The sequence below is a fragment of the Crocuta crocuta genome, unplaced genomic scaffold (genome assembly GCF_008692635.1).
Source record: "Crocuta crocuta isolate KB4526 unplaced genomic scaffold, BGI_CrCroc_1.0 scaffold92, whole genome shotgun sequence".
Taxonomy (NCBI): Eukaryota; Metazoa; Chordata; class Mammalia; order Carnivora; family Hyaenidae; genus Crocuta; species Crocuta crocuta.
Genome location: NW_027528804.1, coordinates 3,045,752 through 3,070,671, shown reverse-complemented (window position 1 = coordinate 3,070,671; position 24,920 = coordinate 3,045,752). Strand labels below are relative to the sequence as shown.

General features: G+C 36.5%; 1 protein-coding gene across 1 annotated transcript in view; it reads left to right on the top strand.

Annotated features, from left to right (window-relative positions):
• Positions 1-24,920, top strand: part of CENPE (centromere protein E) — an 82,125-nt gene that overhangs the window by 48,391 nt on the left and 8,814 nt on the right. The window contains exons 30-47 of the mRNA XM_077755719.1: positions 541-843; positions 991-1,149; positions 1,372-1,659; positions 1,812-1,916; positions 2,088-2,375; positions 2,941-3,099; positions 3,486-3,767; positions 4,413-4,571; positions 5,312-5,581; positions 6,208-6,366; positions 6,524-6,811; positions 8,068-8,175; positions 10,128-10,346; positions 12,446-12,643; positions 13,375-13,578; positions 15,857-16,075; positions 18,819-19,004; positions 24,226-24,338. Coding sequence (XP_077611845.1) covers positions 541-843; positions 991-1,149; positions 1,372-1,659; positions 1,812-1,916; positions 2,088-2,375; positions 2,941-3,099; positions 3,486-3,767; positions 4,413-4,571; positions 5,312-5,581; positions 6,208-6,366; positions 6,524-6,811; positions 8,068-8,175; positions 10,128-10,346; positions 12,446-12,643; positions 13,375-13,578; positions 15,857-16,075; positions 18,819-19,004; positions 24,226-24,338 — 3,707 coding nt within the window. The remainder of the gene's footprint in view (positions 1-540; positions 844-990; positions 1,150-1,371; positions 1,660-1,811; positions 1,917-2,087; positions 2,376-2,940; positions 3,100-3,485; positions 3,768-4,412; positions 4,572-5,311; positions 5,582-6,207; positions 6,367-6,523; positions 6,812-8,067; positions 8,176-10,127; positions 10,347-12,445; positions 12,644-13,374; positions 13,579-15,856; positions 16,076-18,818; positions 19,005-24,225; positions 24,339-24,920) is intronic.

The window sequence follows — 24,920 nt, the reverse complement described above, 5'->3', positions numbered from 1 at the left end:
CTTGCTGGTCTCCAGCCTTATTTCTGTTCCTCTTACCCTTGTTCATCATGCTCCAGCATCGTGCTTTCTCTTTCATGGCTTTCGGATGTCTGGCCTCCCTGCCTGCAGCATTTCCCTACCCCCTTGCCTACCCTGTGCTGTCATCCTTCATGTCTCAGCCGAAGCTTTCCATTCCCCAGGAAGCCCTTCCCAACCACTCAGGGTCGTTCAGTGGCCCCATACCTTGCAAGGACCCAGCACCTCTGTTTGGTTTGATTTAGCATAATGTCTGTCTTTCCCTCTAAAGTGTAAATCCCAAAAAGGCAAAGATCGTATAAGTCTCGTTTACCATTTTACCTCTAACCTCTGACAGGGTACTGATGGCACAGTGAACCCTCAGGAAAGAAGCATTCAATTCCTGAGTGATGACGAGTGGGCGAGTGGAAAGAATGCTCCGTAATGAGCCACTGAGCCCCGACTTATTTGTTGTAGAAACTATCCTGATTTCTTTTCTCCGAACGTAAAATAAAGTATCTTTGGATGTCAATTCTGTTGTTTTAGGATTCTTTTAAGATCCAAGAGGCTCAAGACAAACAAGAACAGTCCTTCAATATGGAAGAAAAAGATGGTGCTACTGAGAAACTAAGGAGCGAGATGGAGCAACTGAAGGAGCAGCTCAAAGCCACAGAGTCAGCACTGCAAAGAATGGACGTGGAAAAGCTTGAGATGGCCGAGAGGCTTCAGGAACATTGTGATGAACTGAAATGTGTAACTAAGGAGAGAGATAACATACAAAGACTGCAAGAAGTTCTTCAGTCCGAAAGCAACCAACTCAAAGAAAACATGAGGCAAATCATAGCTAAGGTAGGTTTCATCCTTTACCCATGCGCTTTTTTTTTTAACCTTTTGTAAGCAGATATTTTTTGCAAAAGCTAAACTTTCAGGAAAAAAAGAGAATATAATGGTTATAATATTTCTGTAAATTTCTTAACATTTCCTCTAATAATGAAGCACCTGGAAACTGAAGAGGAACTGAAAGTTGCTCACGGTCACATGAAAGAACAGGAGGAAACTATTGACAAGCTGAGAGTGAATCTTTCCAAGACGGAAAATGAGCTGTCCAGCCTTCAGAAGGAATTAGAAACAACCAATGATGAATTACAGAAAAAGGTAAATTGGGGGTGAAGGAAGTATAGGAGAAAACCTGAGGGAGCTAGCTAACTGAATTATAGAAGCTACTTGTGTATACTAAACTGTTACAGAGAACATCCTGGGTCCTTTTCCTATAAAAACGAAAACATACATATGTATACACACATACACACACATGCACGTATAAGCAGGATTTATGTGTATGTATATTTTAGCTATTATTATTATTATTATTTTAAGATCCAAGAGCTTCATGAGAAGCAGGAACAATTGATTAGCACCAAAGAAACCATTGAGACTCAGGACAAAATGAATGAACTGGAGCAATTAAAGGAGCAACTCAAAGTCAAAGATTCATCACTACAAAGTATAGAAAGTGAGAGGCTCAGGTTGACCGAGAAACTTCAGGAAAGTCAAGATAAAATAAAAACTATAATTAAGGAAAGAGATGAACTGAAAAGGGTGCACGAGGCCCTTCAGATGGAGAGAGACCAACTCAAAGAAAACATTAAAGAAATTGTAACCGAAGTAAGTTTCCTTCCTCTAGTGATTTTTTTAGGTACGAAAATCGTGGTAAAGTGGTTAACAGTAGTATTCATTATTGCTTTACTAATTTGTATCTAATCATGAAGGGACTGAAAATCAAACAGGAACTAAAAACTACTTATATTCTTTTGAAGGAGTACCAAGAAACCATTAGTACAAGGACGTTTTCAAAGATGACAGATCAAGAAGCAAATATTCAGAAAGATTTAGAAAATTCACATGCTGAATCACAAGAAAAGGTAGGTCTTGTTAAGTTGGAAACTGACATCTGATCATTGTGTTCCTCATATCCTTGTGGAAGAAAATAGCACATATATTAGATAAAATGTAAAGATGATTCACTTGATTTAGAAACATTTCCTTCTTTTCCTAAAAATTTGTGCCTATGTCCTAACTTGTTTTTTTCTCAGATTCGAGAACTTCAGCAAAAAGAACATCAGCTTCTTAAGATGAAAGGTGTCAATGAGACTCAGGAAAAAATGTGTGAAATAGAACATTTGAAGAACAAATTTGAGACCCAGAAGTCAATTCTGGAAAATATAGAAATGGAGAATGTAAGGTTAACTCAGAGACTTCATGAAAACCTTGAAGAAATGAGATCTGTTACAAAAGAAAGAGATGATCTTAGGAGTGTAGAGGAGACTCTCAGAGTAGAGAGAGACCAGCTCAAGGAAAACCTGAGAGAAACCGTAATTAGAGTGAGTTACTGTTTTTCCCCCATCCAGTAAATATGACACTATGTCGTAAAAGAATCATGGGCGATAGGGTTGGCAGGAGTGAAAACTGGTCCAACCTTAGGGAAGGTTGGAGGAGGGGATATTTGATAATATCTTCCAAATATTTCAATAAGTTTATTCGTTGACCCAAAAAGCCCAATTGTAGCTACTTATCTTACACACATTAACACAGTTGAACAAAGATATCTATAGAATATTCATTGCAGAAACTTGTAATAACAAAACAAAGCAAACCACAAAAACCAGGGAAAATGCTAACTGTCCATTAGCAGGGGACTGGTTAATGAGTACAGTACACTCAGTACTAGGCCATGGATAAAGAATGAGGCAGCGCCATGGTGGTGATTTGGAAGTATCCTCTTGGGGAAAGGGATATGTTGTGGATTAATGTATCTAGCATGTATTGACGTTTAAGAGTAACTTAGAGGATGAGGCCTAAGGGGGTGGGAGGCATATTTACCTCTTCCTACACACTGTTTGAATTTTATTTCTCTGAAAAATCATTTTCCTTTCTCTAATGACAAAGGACCTGGAAAAACAAGAGGAACTAAGAATCACTCTCATGCATGTGAAAGAGCACCAGGAAACTATTGATAAACTCCGGGGCATTATTTCTGAGAAGACAGACGAAATATCAAATATGCAAGTGGATTTAGAAAACACAGATACTGCCTTAAAAGCACAGGTATAGTTTGTATTTGAAAGTTTATATTAGGTCTTTTGTGTAATGAAACAGGATATAAATTAGCCTAAAATCAAAGACAAAGATTTGCCTGCTTAATTTAGAAAATACTATTTATTGGGTGCCTGGATGGCTCAGTTGATTAAGCATCCAACTTCAGCTCAGTCCATGATCTCACAGCTTGTGGGTTTGAGCCCTGTGTCGGGCTCTGTGCTGACAGCTCAGAGCCTAGAGCCTACCTCAGATTCTGTGTCTCCCTCTCTCTTTGCCCTTCCCCTTCTTGCACATGCATTCTCTCTCTCTCCTTCTATCTCTCAAATAAATATTTTTTTAAAATATTGTTTTTCAATATCAATCTACATCTTTATTTATTGTATGATTATCTCAAGATCCTAGAACTTCAGGAAAAAGAACGTCAACTTCTTAAGGTAAAAAATGATCTCAGAGAAAATATATATCAAACAGAGCAATTGAAGAAGCAATTAGAGGCCCAGAATTCAATCCTGGAAAGTGGAGAAATCGAGAAGTTAAGGCTGAGTGAGAAACTTCATGAAAACCTTGAAGAAATAAACTGCATTACTGAGGAAAGAGATGGTCTACGAAGAGCAGAGGGAGCCCTTAGGATGGAGCGAGACCAGCTCAGGGAAAGCCTCAGGGAAAAAGAGTCTAAAGTAAGTTGCCCTTCCTCTGTTGGTGAGTAAATGTGTATTTTTCTGAGAGCAGTGAACCGTGCTTTGATGTGAGTGGTGCTATTGGTGTGAGTGAACTGATGGAACCTTTTGCAAAGGCAGGTAATTTGGTATTGTTCTTCACAATTTTTAATTCTGTGACCAGTATTTTCTTTGTGAACTTCATCCTACATGTATATTTATATACATAGACAGACACACATACACCACAGGGTGTCCACTGTAGCAATTTGTAATAAAAATTGGGAAACAATCTAAATGTCCATCAGAAGGAAACTGGGTAAATACGAGCGGTATGTCAGATTACTATGCAACACAATTTTTAAAAAATGAAATAGATTCGGATGTTCTAATTTGGAAGCCCAAATAGCTCATAAAGGGAAAAGCAAGCTGTAGAATAGTGTATGTATCATGTGTTTGCCTCTCAAAAGTAGGAGTAGGCTGTGGGGAGGTGAGGACACGGAAAAGGAGAAAGGGAAAGCTTGTAACTTTCTAACATCTTAGATGTAGAGTAAGAAGTAATTGTTTTAGTATTTTTACTAAAAGAAATATCACTTTCATAAAAAAAGAATATACTAGTCAATGTTAAGCTGTGTCACCATTCTTAAAATTTCTTTAATGACAAAGGACCTGGAAACACAAGAGGAACTAAGAATCGCTCGCATGCATGTGAAAGAGCACCAGGAAACTATTGATAAACTCCGGGGCATTGTTTCTGAGAAGACAGATGAAATATCAAGTATGCAAATTGATTTAGAAAAATCAAACGCTAATTTACAAGAAAAGGTATGAACAGTGTGCTTGTTTGGGTATTTGATTTATTTGTTCCTAAATTCTTACGGGGACGTAAAATGGTTTAACCACATCAGAAAACATCCTGATGGTTTTTACTAATGCTGAACGTACAGCTGCCTGTGGCTCAGCATTTCCGTTTCTTGGGTACGTACCTGAGAGAAAAGAGTGCGTACTTTCACATAAAGCTACGTACAAGAATGCTCATAACAGTTCTAATCATAAGAGCAGAACATGGAAAGCAAGTGAAACGCCTGTCAACAGGAGAATGGATAAAAAACATTGTGATTTTTCACTTGTGGGGATGAGCACTGGGTGTTATGGAAACCAACCTGACAATAAACTATTTGTAAAACAAAACAAAACAAAACAAAAAACATTGTGGTTTTTAAGTTCAAAAGGAGGCAAGACTCCTCTAGGATGAAAAAAGTTCAGAATAGTGGTTAAGCTCTAGAAGGAGGCACGCAGGCACCTTATGGGGTACTAGAATTGTTTTACATTTTAATCTGGGCTGTAATTATATAGATGTATACGTATGCTGAGAATAATTTAGCAATACACTTAATATTAGTGTATTTATGTATATTATACCTCAAAAGAAAATAAATTTTGTGTGGATATGCAAAATATTAACAAATGACGTGGGAAAACTATTGCCATAATCAATTTAGAAACTTTATCCTTCCCTTAAAAACTGTATGTATCCTAACATGTTATTTTCTGATTATGTTAAGATTGAACAAGTTAAAGCAAATGAACATCAACTTTTTAAGTTAAAGGAAGATGTCAGTGAGACACAGAAAAAAATGTCTGAAATAGAACGATTGAAGAACCAATTCAAGGACCAGAGTTTAACCCTGCATAAAATAGAAATGGAGAACTTAAATTTGGCTCAGCAGCTTCATGAAAACCTTGAAGAAATGAAATCTGTAATGAAAGAAAGAGATAATCTAAAATTGGAGAGAGACCAGCTCAAGGAAGACCTACAGAAAACCATAGCTAGAGTGAGTTGGGCTCTTTCTATTTATCCAATTAACATGTTTTTCACATAAGAAGCTTCCTTCTTTGGAAATAAATAACTGTTGGTGAAAATGTAAATGTTATAAACTTTCCAGGGAAACAGTTTGACAATGCCCTATTAAAGATTTATCAGCGTATATATCTGCTGCAACAATTCCGTTTTGTAGGAATTTCTCCTACCGGTATAGTCACACATCTGGGCAGAAATACAACAGCGTTCACCACAACACTGTTTGTGCTGACAAGTGTGGAAGCAGCCCCAGTGTCCACCGATAAGGCACTGGCTAAGTGGGGTTCATCTGTACCATGGAGTACCAAGCATGAGAAGAGGGCCCTGTTTCTGTGATAGTGATGTTGAATGATGTCCGAGTGCTATGAAAGAAAGGAAAGCAGTTGGCAGAGTTCAACAGGAAACCCAGCTAGGATGGTGAGGCCAGGAACTGGGACTTGACTGTATAGCCTTCAGTACTACTCTCATTTAGGGGTGGTGTGCTGCTTGTCTTTAACTGTGAGCATGCATTTTTTAAGATTTTGTTTAACTAGTTCATCACTAAGGAAATGTAATACGCCTTTACATCATAATATTTCTTAATTTCTTCTTATAATGAAGGATCTGGAAAAACAACAAGAACTAAAAATTGCTCATATGCATTTGAAAGAACACCAAGAAACTATTGATAAATTCAGGGAGAGCGTTTCAGAAAAGACAACTCAGATTTCAGATATTCAAAAGGATTTAAATAAATCTAAAGATGAATTACAGGAAAAGGTATATGTCGTTCTTTGGGGAGTAACTGTATCCAAAATCCCTTGTGGAATGAGAAAGAAAATGTGTACAGATATTTAGAGATAGATATAGATGTACATTTATAACAAATAGACAGGAATTCTTTTTGCATTCTAATTTGTTTTATAATTATCTCAAGATACAAGAACTTCAGAAAAAAGAGCTTCAACTTCTTAAAATGAAAGATGTCAATAAAACCCATAAAAACACAAACAAAATGGAACGATTAAAGCAGCAGTATGAGGCCCAGACTTTATCGATGCAAAGTGTGGAAATGGATGACGTACATTTGACTAAGAAACTTCATAAAAGACTTGAAGAACTAAGAATTGTAGCTGAGGAAAGAGATGAGCTAAGGAGGACAAAAGAGTCTCTGAAAATAGAAAGAGACCAATTCAGAGAAACGTTAAGAGAAATGATAGCTAGAGTGAGTTCAGAATCTTCCTTATATAATAACTGTAGGAATTAAGCTTTTTTGGCAAGGGGAACAATTTGTTTTTTTTGTTGTCGGGTTTGGGGATTTGTTTTTTATTGTTTTGGGTTTTTTTTTCCTTTTCTTTTTGGAAACTTCTACAAACAGTAAAGGGATAATGGGAAAACTATTACTATAATTTTTCACATAAATAGAGAATACAGTTTTAAAAGAAGCCAAAGTGTTTTTCAGAAAATACCATTTTATTTATTTTTAAGAAAAGATTTGTTACACAAAGCAGACTATTTTCCTTAATGTAATTTTTAAAAGAGTTTTTAAACCAGGAAATGCCATTATCTTTAATGAAGAAATGTTTAAAGGACTAGATCTATGAAAGAGTAAGTGTGCCATTTCTCTGCCTCTACATGACAGAGTTTTAGGCATGGGCTCTTCTCTTCCCTCAGTTTGAGAAGCGGCCAGAGACACAGAGAGAAGAGCCCAACCAGTAAGACTATAGGTATTCAGAATCACATGTCTTAAAAAAACCCAATTGAGCCCTCTAGAAAATAACATAAAATTCAGACAAATAAGAAATTGCATGAAATCTATAAGAAATCTGTTTTTATTCTCATAATTCAACAATAGAGCAGAAAACCACTCTATTAATCATCTGTGACATTAATAGAAACATGAGACACTTGGGAATCATCTTTATGTGGGCCCTAATGAAATTTATAAAAAGATTTAATTCATTCAACAAATGCTTATTGAACAGTCGTTCTTCTAAGTACTGTAGTGAATAAATGGGAGAAAAGGTTTTGTGTTGTTCTTTGAATCAGAAGTCCAAGATGTAATATGATGTGCATTTTCTATCCCAAGGCTCTGGGAAGAGTCTAAATAGAGATATTTCAGGTGGTTTTGGTAGTGTGTTATTTGGCAGCGATTCAAACTAATTCTAATTTGGAGACTTGGAATAGTAGGAACCAGATATATAATTCCAAAATCTAATTTGCAGTTGTGGCGGTGATGGGAATAAATCCTATCTCCAAAAAATATGTGGTTCTTCCACATTTTTTTCCAATGAGTCGAGGTCACTCACTACAATAATTAGGGGAACTGTTACTCATTTTCTGACCATCATTCTTTTGTTTTTGAGTTACAAGTTTTTAATTCCATTATTGAAATGGTGTGAAAAAATGTAATCGGAAAAATATATAGACCTTAAATGTGAATGTAGTTATAGTTGAAGCCTTGTTTATTTCTTTGTATAGAAGCAGGACCAACAGAACCATAAAGAGGTAGTAAAATATGAAAAGAAGTTACTATGTAATGGAAAACACCTCACAGAAAGCCTGAGAGACAAGTGCTCTAGGATAAAAGTAAGTGTCCCATGTTAAGATCACAAATAAGTAATTTTTTTAAGTAATTCCAGAAGCCTAGAATGGAATCAAAGGAACCTCTGTGGAATGAATAGATAGTGCTCAATGTTGTTTTTTTTTTTAACTTTATAATCTCATATAGGTGTGCATGTGCGTGCATATGTATATACATAAACACACAAAATGGCCGGGATGCGGGGGAGTGTGATTTTTAAGGCCCCACTGGAAAGGTGATATTTGAGCAAATACCAGAAAGAGATAAAGGATTGAACCATATAGCTATCTGAGGGAAGAACAGGATAAGAAGAGAGAATAACAAGTAAAAGCTCCTGAGGCAAAGCATGCCTGGTGGGTTCAAGAAGGGAGAAAGCTAGTAAGAAATGAGGTCAGAGAGTTCATGGGGAAGATGCAGGCTGTGCGGGCTTGAAAGATGTTTGGGTTTTAGTCTGAGTGAGATGGAGATTTATTGAATAGTTCTGACCACAAGAGAGACATGATCTGACTTACATTTTAGAGGGATGACTCTAGTGGTTGTGTTGGAATAGAGTGGAAGTAGGAAGAGCATTTGAGAGAAGAATTTCAATAATCCAAGCAAAGATGATGGCGGCTTAACCCAGAGAGGAATCAGTGAAGTCGTGGGAAATGTTTGATTCTGAATATATATCGAGGGGAAAAACGAACAGGATTTACCATCAGTCCTATTAGAATGCAAGATCTCTAAATATGTTGTGTGTTTTTTATGGCTACATCACTTAGCACGTTCCTAATGGAATATAAATTTACTAAAAGTACAAACGAATGACTACACAGTGCTGCTGCATACCATAATATGATTCATACTAAGATCAAGGCAGGAGATGAATGAACAGCTAGCTTTTCCTTAAGTTATTAAAAAGGAAGCTCATTATTGTCAGAAGCCCCTTGTTCTATTATTTAGCACCCTGAATTAAACATGTTATTTGTTACATGACTGTAGCAATTTGTACTACTGTGTTCTTACACCTGCACTTTGACCAGTGTGTCCCCTGCCTGGCCTCTAGTCATTTGAGCTTATAGGCCAGGCTCATTGGGTGTCTACCATATGCTAGGCACTATACCAGTGCTTTACCTCATGAGATACTTATTACTCCATTTACAAAGAAACTGAGGCTTGGAGAGGAAGTTTAGTGCCCAAGGTCACATGGCTAGTAAGTTGGTAGAGTCAGGACATGAAACCAAGTGTAAGTTGAAAATTTGAGTATAGAAACATTTTTACAAATATAATTTTATTTCCCTTAAGCTATAATGTCTGTGTATATTTCATAGATTATGTAGATATGGATATCATATTTACTTTCCCCTAGAAAAGTTTGTGGGACTCATTATAGTCTTTATTTGGTTGTTAAGAAAATGGCTCAATGATATCTGTAGTCAAGAATTAGAAGAGATAGAACCTGAACTCTAACTGATAAAAGGTTAGAAAACTCAGGTTTTAGGCAGACAAATAGAAATGTGTAAAGAGGCTACACCAAACTGGCAAATAGTTCAATTCTTCATCACTTGTTCTACCTGCAGACTCACACTGCCTATTGTGAACATGAGCCAGCATTCAGTCTTGAGCTATAATATATACTAGATTGAATTCACTCAAATTTATCTTCAGACTTTGAGATGGTCATTTAAAACATGAATGCTTAAAGAACTAAAAGAAAATGTATCAAAATGATAATAGGGATTGTTTCTGGTTTTCTGTGTTATATTTAAAATTTTTAAATTTTCACAATAATTAAATAGAATTTCTGTAACCCAGAATCAACAGTGAGCCCCCCTCCCTTTTTTTAACACAAAGGTCTTAATTTGTTTCTGCATTACAGAAGATATTAAGTATAAGTTTTGTTAAAATTCTAGGGCAAGGACTATTTTTGTTACATTAGGGTGAATTGTTAAACTAAATGAATTCTAATTTTCCTTAGGAGCTTCTGAAGAAATACTCAGAGATGTATAATAATTATGAGTGCTTAGATAAACTATCCCTTGACTTGGAGAAGGAAGTTGAAACCCAAAAAGAGCTTTCGATTAGAGTGAGAGCAAACCTCTCACTTCCATATCCACAAATCAAACAAATTCAAAAACTTCTTACTGCAAACCAAAGATGTTCAATGGAATTCCACAGAGTCATGAAGAAACTTCAGGTACGACTTTTTTTAGTAATGTCTTTGTAAGTATTGCTATAATTAGTTTTAACATCAGTGTATGTAAGTCCTACTTTGGGTGTTGGCATATTGGCTATTTTGTGTATTTACTACCAAATTAAAGGTTATGTGGGTCTCAGAATAGTACACACAAGATCCACTATGCATCTAGTACCTGTTCATTCAACAAAACATGAACTCTCCGTATGAGCCTAGATACTGCCGAGGTGCTTGGGAGACAGATAGGACTAACATCTATGTTATCTCCTGGTCTAGTGCATGAAACAGATGTATAAGCAGGTAGTCTAAGTGTGGTGACAGAAGTATATGCGGGTTGTGTGACATACCAGATAAACCGTCACAGAAGATGAGACTGCAGTCGAAACTGGACTTGAGCAATAATGCTTGGAGTTCATTTTGCAGATGATGGGGAACCACTGGACAGTTATTTTAAGTAGTGGCAGGAGCATGATGATACCATTTTAGCTACTTCACCATAGAAAAACAGTGAGTTTGTGGCAGAGGGAAGAGACAAAAAGCAGTTACGGTGGTCCAGATGAGATATTGTAGGTGACTGTTCTACCAGAAAAGGATTCATAGGGATGGGGAGGACAAAGGAAATTAAAGAAATATTCAGCAGCTTGGGGTACCTGGGTGACTCAGTTAAGCATCTGAGTCTAGATTTCTGCTCAGGTCATGATCTCATGGTTTGTGAGATTGAGCCCCATATCTCTGTGCACTGACAGCACAGAGCCTGCTTAGGATTCTCTCTTTCCCTCTCTTTCTGCCCCTCCCCCCACTTATGCATGCTTGCTCACTCTCTTAAAATAAATAAACTTTAAAGAAAAATAAAGGTTTGGAAGTCCTTAGCTTATAGATGCTAGATAATATAACATGTGTGAGTAAGGTCACCCAGAAACCGTAATAGAAGAATAAGAGCCTTGGGATAAGAAAAGAGCTCTAGAAAAGATAAATTTTCAAGAGTCAGTAGCAGAAAAGACAGCAACACATGGGTTTGAGATTGGAAATGTCAAAGGAACAGAAAAAAAAAATCAAGCAGAAGTGTTGTTGCTCAAGTCTGTAAAGGACAACATGTCAAAGATGAAGAGGTCAGGAATGTCAGATACTTCAGACAGTCAGAATATGAACTGAAGAGATGCCCTCAATTTGTTGACTGATAGTAGAGCTCATTGGTGACCTTTCTCAGAACAGTTTTAGTTGAGTGGTTAGGGAAGGGGCCAGATTATAAGAGGGTTAAGGAGTAGTGGAAGACTGAGGAAGGAGGGAGTTGATGTTTGTCTTTTCTAGGTGGTTTGCCTTTCAGGCCCTGATCCCCCCCCCTTTTTTTTTTTAAGTTCATTTATTTATTTTGAAAGAGGGAGTATGTGCACGTAAACAGAGGAAGAACAGAGAGAGGAAGGGAGGGAGAGAATCCCAAGCAGGCTCCGCACTATTGGTGCAAAGCCTGACATAGGGCTTGATCCCACTAACATGAGATCATGACCTGAACAGAGATCAAGAGTTGCGTGCTCAACCGACAGAGCTACCCAAGTGCCCCAGGCCCTGAAATTTTTCCACAAATCCTGGCAATCAGATACCCAGAATTTATCCAGGAGGTCCATGGAACATATGGCATTCAAATCATTGTTACCTTGATGCCAAACATCTAACTACATGTGTGAAGTACATCTTGACGCTGGCACACCCATATTGGTTACCCAGTCAAGGTAGGCAGGACAGGATGTTGAAAATGAATCTCAGGCATCTAGCTGGGAAACCTGGGTGATTGGTAGAGAAAGGTGAGTTTATAGGGAGATATTATGCTACATTTTAACAATTGAATCTAAGGTAATTGTTGAACATCTATGAGATGTATCCAGTAGGGGTTCCAAATTAAGGAACTTGAAGTCTGGAAGTTCTCCGAAGATACTAAGAAGAGAAAACTAGGGATAGAGAGAGACTCTTTCCTTCTTCCTCACTTACTAGAGGATCTAGATAAACAAGAGATGTGATCCCACCTCTTAGTCTTGAGGGTTTAAAACTTCCTCTAAATGTGATAAAAAGTTCATTTCCCAATTTGTTTAATGTTTTTCTACAAGTATGTGTTAAGCCATGTTACAAAGATAAAGGAAGAACAACATGAATCCATCAATAAATTTGAAGTGGTTTTTGTTGATGAAGTGGAAAAGCAAAATGAACTGCTAATTAAAATACAACAGCTTCAACAAGATTATGATCTGCCATCCAGAGAATTAATGGACCTTAAATTGAGCCAGAATATGGATCTACATATTGAGGTATAATTTATTTAAATGGTTTCATTAGATTTTAAGCCTTTATATCACATAGAGAAGGTACCTTTCCATGTGCTTAGAGCCATTTTAATTTTCCAGAAAATAATAATAGGTTGCAGGGTGACAGGTGGCCAGATGTATAGAGTGCCACATAATGGACTAACCTCCCTTTTCAGAATTCCACAGAAACAGGAAATAGATTTAATACCAGCAAGTGGGAATTCATAGAACCCCGGAATAAGTTTGCAAATGCTTTCTAAATCTAGGTCTATGGCTGGGAGTCAGGAACATTGTTATTGCAGCGCCTCCCCATGGAGTGCCTTGCTCTCACCCAGCAGTGTAAGGCTGGCACCCAACTCCCAACATGTATGTGAGGCATGAGTGCACAGGAAAGCTACATGTGCAGAAGCACTTCGTATATTGTGATTATTGGTCACAGATAGTTTTGACAGTTTTTTATTCTAACAGGCAGAATTCATGGACATTCCTCTTAAATAGCCTCTACTGCCAAAATTCTATTATTCAAATCACTGGGATAAAGTTTTAAATTAGAATTATATTTCTAATGTTAATTAAATATTCTAATATAATTAGAATAATTAGAATTACATTTATTTCAAAATATTAAAAATGAAAGTTCAGTAAGGTATTTTCCCCTTTTAATGATAGCTGTATGATATTTAGATGAAAACTTTCCTAATGTCCAGGTGATTAAATACTTATTTTTCACACAGGAAATTCTCAAAGATCTCTCAGAAAATGACTTCCACCGCATAAAGGCTGAATTTCAACAAGTGCTAAGTAATAGGAAAGAAATGACCCAGTTTTTGGAAGAATGGCTGAATACTCATTTTGATACAGAAAAGCTTAAAAATGGCATCCAGAAAGAAAATGATAGGATTTGTCAAGTGAATAACTTCTATAATAACAAAATAATTGTAAGTAATGAAATTTTTTGTGCTACCTCATTCTTTTTGTTGTTTGCTCTAATTTTTCTACCTCTTTCTTAAAAAAGACGTAGAGCAACTTAATCTTAGGTATGCTTTCTATAATTTATTTGTATATACTTTATTTTTTTATTTGAAGAAAACTGTGTAAAACATGTTCTTCCTCTTACATGTTATGTATGCTTCCTTAAGACAATTAAAGATAATCAACTTACACTCGTAAAGAAGATAAAATTAGGAGGCCTGGGAGGCTTAATCAGTTAGGCATCTGACCCTTGGTTTCACTCAGATCATGATATCACAGTTTGTGAGTTCGACTCCCACCTCGGGCTCTGCGCTGACAGAACAGAGCCTGCTTGGGATTCTCTCTTCCCACTGTCTCTGTTCCTTACCTGCTTATGCATGTTCTCTCTCCCAAAATAAATAAACTTTAAAAAAAAAAAAAAAAAGACAATAAAATCTTGAGGTGTAATAATCAATTTCCACTTATGAAATCTTGAATCCTCTTTCCTTTCTCAGTTCTCAATGCTTTTTAGGAATTGAGCCTTTTCCCCCAATAGCCTCAGAGAGGGCAAGACATGAGCCTGTTTGAGAGTTACAGGCAACAGCTGTGGTCCTGCCATAGACAAGCCTGGCAAGCTCCTTGACAGAGGCCTAATTTGCTTTTCCTCTTGGTGGTATCACTACCGGATGCACTGAGCTTCCACTCTGAGATTCAGAGATGTGGTTTGTATCACTGTTCCTGAGGTGACTGGCTCCAGTGTATAGATTGGCAAGAACCAACATTGCTAAAGATCATATTTGTTGTACTTTCCAATGATGAGGATATTCATTCTGCTCTCTGAAATAATCCCTACCTCTATACCTGGTAAAATATGCAGTAATCAGAAAGTTGCTTGTGTACATGCATCTGGAGCAAGGGGAACTAGATCTTATCATAGCTTCTAAGATCAATTTTATATTTCCTATGTTTGGGCAGTTCTTTTTTTGACATTTTAATTTCATCTGGAAACTATACTTAAATCACACTGAAGTATAGATAATATTTTCAAAAACTGTTTTCCTGTGGAGAATCATTCCCGTTTGTTAAATACCTTAAGCTAGCAGAATAGTAAAAGCTATTTAGGGGCATGGTGGGGAGGGGGAGAGTCCACAATCAACAGGGAAAAACATAAAACCAGTATATGGCTAAGATAATCCCCATATTAAGTCAGTATTTTTCTTGTGATATTGAGGACCCAGCTGGGAGTAGAAAATTGGAATTCCTAGTGTGTGGATGAGCATAGATATGTGGCTTCCTCCAGCATCCTGAGAATAGGAATTGATAACTTCGTGTGGTATGAGGCCAGTAGTCTAGAACCCAGGAGAGTCCAGGGTGCCAGCAAGAACACAGCTAAGTTAGCATCCAAGTCTGATAGAAGTGCCTTAAAGCCACAAAGTTATAGATGAGACCAACAAGGCATTAATGCATGATGAGAGCAAAAACTACATTCCATAAGAATTAGGAAGTAAAAAGATATGAGTAAAAGTTAGCAAGGGTATTGAGTTACTGTTATTTCCTACACAGAGTTACATGATTTTCAGATTAATTACCAAAAGTCAGTGCAGCATTTCTCCTATAAATATTGAGCTTTGAAGTGAAACAGGAAAATAGATTGCTGTTAACTTTATTGAATATGCTCTGCTAATAGATGTCAGTTAATCTTTAGATAGGACATTATAAATAACATAATGCAGGAGCACAGTGAGTTAAGCGTCTGACTTGGGCTTGGGGTATGATCTCACGATTCATGAGTTCAAGCCCCACATCAGGTTCTGTGCTGACAACACAGAGCCGGCTTCAGATCCTCTGTCCTCCTCGCCCCACTCATGCATGCGTGTTTGCACACACTCTCGCTCTAAGACAAACGTGAAAAAATTTTTTAAGAAAATAAATGTCTTAATACATAATAACTTTAACCTGTACAGTTTTGCAGATTCTTCTCCATAATGTTATCACTGATCTAATAAAATGAGATTTATCATCTTGTAAATCAATATGAATCCTCTCCAGGCCTTATTTTTTATTCTTTTCAACATCCGGCATCTTCTGAAATTTTAGGAACTGATGCAAACCACAAAGAATGTTCATATTCTTTTAAAGTACTGTTGTAGAATGTTCTAAGTAATGAATTTCAGCATATACCTTGTCCTAGAATTCTAATAGTTTTCACAGTATTTTTATATGTAATTTATTTTAGAGTTATAATAGTATTTTACTATTCAATAGGCTATAATGAATGAATCTACAGAGTTTGAAGAAAGAAATGCTTCCGTAACTAAAGAATGGGAACATGATCTGAAGTCAGTGAAAGAGAAAAATGAACAACTGTTTAAAACCTACCAAACTTTGCAGATCTCCCTGACATCTGGTATCCTTGTTAATCCTGTTACAGAAGACAATAACAATCTTCATATTACATCAAGAGCCTCACAACTAACCACAGAGGTATATGATTTCTTATAAGACATTTTTCAATTTGCAGATTGATCACAGACTTAAAAGATGCATTTTATGTAACATTTCAGAGCAAAATTATAGTATCAAATGTATTAGGAACTGTGGGTCATGTTTGTGTTTGTGAAGGGCTTGTTTTTTATAATTTTTTTAATATTTTACTTATTTTAGGGAAAGAGAGAAAATACGCAGAGGAAGGGCAAAAAGAGAGGGTGACAGAGGATCAGGAGCAGGCTCTGCACTGACAGCAGTGAGTCTGATGCAGGGCTCAAACTCATAAACCGTGAGATCATGACCTGAGCTGAAATTGGACACTCAACTAACTGAGCCCCCCAGGTGCCCCAATAGTCTTGTTCTTTAAATACAGTTCTATTGTGGCTACCACTCAAATAACTACAGAATTCTATAGGGACTTCCCTTTGAATTATTAAGCAGGAGTAACTCATAGCTTAATTAAGAGATACATATACCTCCTCAGGAGCTATTACTGTACATTATAAATTTCTTCAATCATGTAACTNAACAGTGAGATCATTACCTGAGCCAAAACCAAGAGTCGGATGCTTAACCAACTGAGCCATTGAGGTACCCCACAATCATGTAACTTTTTATTAAACTATAATCTGTGTCTGTATATAGAACTAGCTTAGAGGGCAAGTGCAATTCAGCTTTTCTCCATCATCAAAGTCTTTAATATTGGTTTATGTTATATCAAAATTAAAATGGAAAAGGCTAAAAATATAACAAATGTCTTATGCAGATTAACCTGTATCCAATAATCAATACGTTATTTGAATGATTCAGTTATAGGGGCATAGTCAGTTAGGCATCTGACTTCAGCTCAGGTCATGATCTCAAGGCTCATGAGTTTGAGGCCCACATTGAGCTCTGTGCTGAGAAATCAGAGCCTGGAGCCTGTTTCAGATTCTGTGTCTCCCTCTCTCTCTGCCCCTCCCCCACTCGTGCTGTCTCTCTCTCAAAAATAAGTAAACATTAAAAAAAATTTTTTTTAATGAATCGGTTATTTTGTTACCTAGCCTTATATGGGAATCTGTGAACCAAACATACGATTTTATTTTGTTAGCACACAAAATGACTTCATGAAGAACCTAAGAGTAAATTATAATTTATCATCTTGACTAAAATAAGCACTTAGAATAAAATGTCAACCATTAATTTAATAATCAGTTACCAGTGGAAACTAGAAGATCACTTGTATAGTTTATCCATTTGCTAATCACTACAGACCTCAGTCAGTTGGTGGAGACAAAAATAGCCAAAATATGAAACCCATCTACCAAAGCAATAAAGAAGCAGAAGAAAATTCCATCTTCAGTGACCCCAGGAAATACCCCACCCAATAGTATATACTATCCAAATTATATACTATTAGTTTGGTAATTATGACAAATCAGAGTAGCATAGAGCAGTTCAGTACTGATATGGAAATGACACGGAGCAGTGGAGCAGAGTAGAGTTCAGCAGTACACCCAAGTAAGGATGCGAATTCAGTGTTTAATAATGGTAACAACCAACTCAGTGTGGAACAGAGGGTTTATTGCATGTTACGTTCCAGACAGCCAGCTAGCCACCTGGAAAAAAATAAATCTGTATTTCTACCTCACTCATTTAAGCAAAAATAAATTCTAGATGGGCCAAAAACAAGCAGACATTTTCTAGGAAAACCTGCATGTGTATGTAGGTGAATAATCTTATAAATATGAACAAATTCAGGTATTTTCATACTTGCAAAAAACTGGAAATAACCTAGATGTTCATTAGTGGCTGACAAGTTAACTAATTTACAGTACCTCTGTGAAACAGGATGTATGTATCCACGAAAACAAAAATGTGGAGAGATCTCTATGTGTTGTTAATGGAGAGATCTGGAAGATACATTGTCAAGTTAAAAAAAAAAACAGAACTGGGGCACCAGGATGCCTCAGTGATTAAATGTCCAACTCTTGATTTGGGCTCAAGTCATGTCTTGGTTCATGGGATTGAGCCCTGAATCAGGTTGTCTGCTGACAGCTAGGAGCCTGCTTGGGCTTCACTCTCTCTCCCTGTCTCTCTCTGCTCCTCCCCAACTTTCTCTCTCTCTCTCTCTCTCTCTCTCCCAAAAATAAATAAATATTTTTTTAAAAACAACTGTATATTCAGTATGTTCCTACTCTGTGTATGACTGACTCTTTTTGTAACTGTATACTCACGAACGCTTAACTAGGCATGGAAAATTTCTGGAAGGATACACTTGAAAGAGGTTAGTAGTCATTACTTCCAAGTCACCTGGGGTTCTGAGATGGGGAAACTCCACCTTCATTATATGCCTTTGAATTTTTCCACATACTTGTATTTTTTAATTTAAAAACTAGGTAACAAAAATAAAGGAAAAGCTATATTACATGCATTACTTAGTTAACAGATGGCACTTTCTTTAAGTAGTGTTAATTTAAAATGTAGTGTTTTTTTAATATGCTTAGCACTGTACTAACCAGTAAATAAGATAAACACTAAACCTTGTAATATAAAATTTGGTCTTTTTTTAATCCAAAAATCATCAACTTCTAAATAAAGAAAATAATACATGTGTAAATTGAATGACATTGGTTTCTCTTCTAACCTTTCTTAATGCAGTCTGAAAAATTAAAACCTGTATATGATCATCTTTGTCTTAAACATATTCTGTGATTCTGCCTTCATGGCACACCTTATTTATGCATGTTTTTTCTCATAGAAAATTCAGGAGTTGGAAACTTCACTGCGTGAAGCTAAAGAAAGTGCTAAGCACAAGGAAAGCAAGATTATAAAGCTGCAGAAAGAACTTGAAATGACTAATGACGTGGTAGCAAAACTTCAAGCTCAAGTTAATGAATCAAATAAATGCCTTGAAAAAACAAAAGAAATGATCCAAGTACTTCAGGTAACAAACTCATTTTACAATAAAAGGGTTGGGTTTTTTTCTTTTACTGTAGAATTTGGCAGTATATTTGGGACTCTAATCTTTTACTTGAACTTCCTGTTACTTATGTATATATGAAGTTCAATACTCAAGCTTTAAGAAAGCAAGTGGAGGGGTGCCTTGGCTCAGTTAAGCATCCGACTTCAGCTCAGGTCATGATCTCAACAGCTCTCAAGTTCAAGCCCTGCATCAGGCTTTCTGCTGTCACTATGAAGCCCACTTTGGATCTCCTGTCCCTCTCTGCCTGTCTCTCTTTTTCAAAAATAAATAGTTCAATAAGCAAGTGGAAACTTAGAAATGAAATGTAGGAATCTATTTCTGCCTGCCTCTCTCTCAAAAATAAATAGATAAATAAGTAAGCAAGTGGAAACTTAGAAATGAAATGTAGGAATATATTTTCATGCAAAATAATTATTTTTGTATTCCTAGAAAAATTATTTTTAAAAGGCATATAAATATTATTCTAAAAGTTCTGGTTCATTCAATAAGACATCAAACAGAGAGGCAATAAAAAGCAATCTCATTTTGTTTAATGTAAAACTAAAAACCAAGAAAATCAATTGTAAGTCCTTAGAATTTTTTAGAGGAATTATTTAATATTTCAAATCACATTTTTATTCAATCAAGAAATATTTGTTGGGTCTGCTATATGTTGGTCATTGCTCTAGATGTCAGGTGTACAGCAGTGGAAAGAAATAAAAGTCCCTCTCTTTCTTCTAGGAGCTTACATTCTTGTTCAGGAAGACAGAAAATAAGCAAGTATATATGTGTGTCAAATGGTGAAAAGTGCAATGGGAAAAAATTAAGTTAGACAAAGGGTGCATGGGTGCTGGGTGAAAGTGGGGGTGGGAGGGAAACCTCTTATAAGGGGGAGCTGAGGAGAGCCACACCAGTAAGAGGACTTGAAGGGATGAGTGAGCTATGTGGTAGCGGAAGGGCCTTCTAGGCAAAGGAAACCTCAGAAAGCCTAGACATGTTTAAGAAACAAGAAAGCCAGTGTCTCCTGAGCAGAATGAGCAAGGGGATAGAGGTGGGAAATAAGGTGAGAAGTAACAGAGAGTCTGATCGTAAAGGGTCTCACAGGTTATTTTAAGAACTTCAGTTTTTATCTTGAGGGAGCTAAGAAGTCTTCAGGATTTTGGCAAAAGGATATAATGGTCTGACTTAATTTTAAAGGCTGCCCTTTGGAAATCAAATCCAAGAGGGTGTGTTTGTTAATGTGACACGCCAGCTGCTACAACAAAGGGAAGCAGACTGTAACGACTCAAATGAGAGACAGCCTTACTTCTCTATCTCATCTAAAAGTATGAGTTCCAGGTTGAAGGAGGCTCCATACTGCATGAGGCTCCCTTCTCTCCCACCCTGTTTCTCCACCACCCCTTTGGTGCTGTTCTCATCTGCATGGTTAAACCCAGGTCGTAAGCAGTTTATGCTCTGGCTCAGGAAACGGACAGATGGAGAAGCTGAAATTCATCTTAAAATCCCTAAAAGAAGGCTTTGGCCCAGACGTGGCACACATCCCTTCCTCTTACGTTTGTTGGAGTCAAGACACTATGCCAGAGTTTTGGGCCCAGACAACTAGAAGGATATAAGCATTCTATAAAATGCAACAAGTATCTAACTCAAGACTTAACATAAGAAAAAAACTTTTAACCTATTCACCACTATTTGCAAACATCTTGGATATAGTTGTCCAGCATAATTGTTGTAGGGTTTATTAAGTGAATAGAGAAGAGAGTAATTTGGGCAAATGAATCATTAAAATTTTGTTTAAATCTTGATACATTTCTTCTGTTGTATCATTAAAAAATGTTTTTATCAAGTAACAGTGAATTTATTAAAAATTTAAACTACATTAAAACTTTAGGGACATCCTGCATCATGGGGGAAAAAAGATCTTTTATTTTTAATGTTAATTTTTTTGAGAGAGAGAGAGATAGAGTACAAATGGGAGAGGGGCAGAGAGAGACACAGAATCTGAGGCAGGCTCCAGGCTCTGAGCTGCCAGCACAGAGCCCAACGTGGGGCTCAGACTCAAAATCATGACCTGAGCCACCCAGGTGCCCCTAGAGAAAAAAGCTCTTATTTATAATGGCCACAAAATCTAAAATAAAATGCTTGAACCTTAACAAAAAATGAGGAAAACATATATGAAAAGAGCAAGAGAACTTTAAAAAGAAATACAGAACGTGTGATTTACAAGAAACACTCCATTTCAAGACTGTACAAGCCTAAGTTGTTCCCAAGTTAATTTCTGAAATTCATGTAATTCAAATCAGAATTTCAAAGGAGTTCTTTCTCAGGTAGAGCCAGGAAACTTTCTTAAATGAATCCATCGAAAATGCACATGATAAATAGGTGATGTTAACAAATTTATGTTTTCAGTTTTTTCAGTTGATTAGTGAAACTATTTAAGTCTCAGTATTTCTTGAGTGCAGCCTTGGTCACACACCGTATGTTTGAAATATGGAATTCTGTTGTCTTTCATTTCTAATTCAGTATTTTCAGTTTTGACTTCTCTTAACATAAGAATGTTTTAAACAATGTTATATGTGACTAATTTATTTCATTATACCGTGGCAAAAAACTGTAATCTCTGNGATCACACGGTTTGTGGGTTCGAGCCCCGCATTAGGCTCTGTGCTGACAGCCACCTCAGATCCTGGAGCCTGCTTCCAATTCTGTATCTCCCTCGCTCTCTCTGACCCTGCCCTGCTCACGCTGTCTCTCACTCTCAGAAATAAGTAAAACATTAAAAAAGAATAAAAAAATAAAACAATATATGGACAGGTAGATCAGTGGAAGAGAATAGAGAGCTTAGAAGTAGTCCCACACAAATGCAGTCAGCTGACCTTAGAACAAAGGCTGTTCAGTAGACAAGGATAGTGAGCGGGAGCGCAAGCAACTAGTGATGCTGGAGCAACTGGACTTCCACAAGCCAAAAAACCAGTCTTGACAGAGACCTCTCTCTGGCACAGAAATTAACTCAATTGATCAAAAATCTAAATGTAAAACACAAAACTAGAAAACCCCCAGAGGAGAAGATAGAAGATCACGGGTTTGGTAGTGACTTTATTTTAGATAACAACACCAAAAGCACAATCCATGAAAGAAAGAACTGGTGAGTTGGACTCCACTTAAATGAAAAATATCTGCTCTGTGAAGGACAGTTAAGAAAATTAAGAAGGCAAGTTACAGACCTAAAGAAAATATTCTTGTAAAACACATATCTGATAAAGAACTGTTGTCCAGAATGAACAAACTCTTTAAAAGTCCATGATAAAAACAACCTGATCAAAAAATAGGCAACAGATCTAAACAGACACCCTACCTGAGAAGATACACATGGGACAAATAAGCATATGGAAAGATTCTCAGCATCATGGCATTAGAGAATTGCAAATTAAAACATAACTACACCTATGATACCTCAGAGTGCTGAGATGGCCAAAATCCAAAACATCACGCTAAATGCTGGTGAGGACCTAGAAAAATAGGAACTCTCTTTCATTGCTGGAAGCACTGCAAATGGGACAGCCAGCTTGGAAGAGTGTTTGACAGCTTCTTAGAAAACTGACAACACTTCAGCCAGCCACATGCTCAGGGAGTTCCTGATATGAGTATCTGACTCAGGAGGTGGGGACGGGAACTGGTGCTGTGACTGAACAGTGGGCTTCTCCAAGAATGGGCTTATCTTATCCAGTCATCAGCCTCCTTAAGATGAGCACTGTCATTCTGCATATTTTTAGTCTTACGCTAGCCATTGTGTGCATGTGAATGTTTCTATGGGGGTTGGGGTGAGAGAGCCTAGAGGAATAAAGAGAGCTCTCTAGGTCCCTTTTTATATGGGTTTTATTTTTTATTCAATATCTATTTCTCCATTGTATTGCTGTGGTACAGTGATAAAAAGTTATTTATTCAGCAATAATAGAAAATGAGCTAAAAAGCCACAGAAAAATGAGGATGAAACTTAAAGGCACACTACTAATTAAAAGAAGCCAATCTGGGGCACCTGGGTGCCTCAGTTGGTTAAGCGTCCATCTTTGGTTCATGAGTTCAAGACCCGCATTGGTCTCTATGGACAGCTCAGAGCCTGGAGGCTGCTTCAGATCCTGTGTCTCCCTCTTTCTCTCTGTTCCTCCCCCACTTATGCTCAGTCTCTCTCTGTCTCTCAAAAATGAATAAAAAAACATTTAAAAAAATTTAGAAGAAACCAGTCTGAAAAGACTTACATACCTAATGATTCCAACTATGTGACATTCTGGAAAAGGCAAAACCAGGGAGACAGTAAAAAGATCAGTGATTGGCAATGGTCCAGAAGGGTAAGGGAGGGAATGATGAATAGGTGAAACATGGGATTTTTAGAGCAGTGAAGGTATTCTGTATGATACAGTAATGATGAACATGTGCCATTATACATTTATCAAAACCCATAGAATGTACAGTACAAATAAAAAACCCTAATGCAACCTAAAACATATCAATATTGGCTCATCATTTATTACAAATATACCACACTAATATGTGATGTTAGTAATTGGGGAAATGGGCAGGGTTGGGAGGGAGATGGATTGTGACAGGGGCATATGGGAACTCTGTACTCTCTGCTCAGTTTTTCTATAAACCTAAAGTTGCTCTAAAATATAAAAATCTATTTGTTAAAAAAAATTTAAATATATATCAGTATGTATTTGTGATTTTTTTTCTGTGAATGGGAAGTAGACATATTTATAGCACTGGATTGAACCATACTTGAGTACACAATGTCCCAACACTTTATTCTACTTTGTGCTTTGGTTCAGTTCTAGTTTGATGTTTGTATTGCCATTCTGGCATCTTTTCGTTTCATTTTCCTGATTTGCCCTCCCTGTCTCCCCTGTCCATTATTCTCAACATTTGTTGCATTGTTGAAGTATATCATTTTTAATTGGAAAAAAAATTTGTTTTAAGAAATGGAAGTCATATGTTCGTAATTACATATTAGCTTCCAGTAGTTTCAAATATACTTCATTCACATCAAATATCTACTTGTTCATTTTAGGATTAAATTTTGTGCCTTTTTCTGCTTTTCATATATTTGAAGTTTGCTGTTTTAAAATGTTCCTACCAAATCAAGGTAGTTATAACAACTCTTTAAAACTGCTCTGAAATTATTTTATTTTTCTTTTCTCTAAAAATTTAGGACAAAGTTGCTTTAGGAGCTAAGCCGTACAAAGAAGAAATTGAAGATCTCAAAACAAAGCTGGTGAAAACAGACCTAGAGAAGATGAAAACTGCCAAAGAGTTTGAAAAAGAGTATGTCTTTACCTTAATTGAACATGGCTTTAATAGCTTAAGTTTCCCTTCTAAAGTATATAAATTTGTTTGTGTTGGTTAACTTTTTTAAATATATGGAAATATTGTTAGTCCTTTTTAAAATAAATATCCACATCCACAGATTTTAAACTTGTTAAATTCTCATTACGTATCCAAAGTTTTTTAAAATATGCATAGATCTGGTCAATTACTAACACAATATGGCTTTTGATGCTTCTTGCTTAGTTGTATATGAACAGCTTAAAAATGGCCTTTTTATGCTTGAAAATGAATATTAAGAACCTATATGTGTGTATGTGTGTCTAGCAGTTTGACTAAGGTTTCTGTTGGTTCTCTTAGTCCTGTTGTATTTGTGTAAAGGTTGTATTTCCTTTTAAATTATGGTACCTAGTATCTAAAAGCATAACCTCTATTTATTTATGTATACTACTGTACATAATGGCATACCTAAAATGCTTTATGATATGTCATAATGAAAGAACATTAAACAGAGTCAGAGATAGTGAATTAGAAATATGATATTGCCACATTATTATATCACTTTACATTGGCTGTTCAATC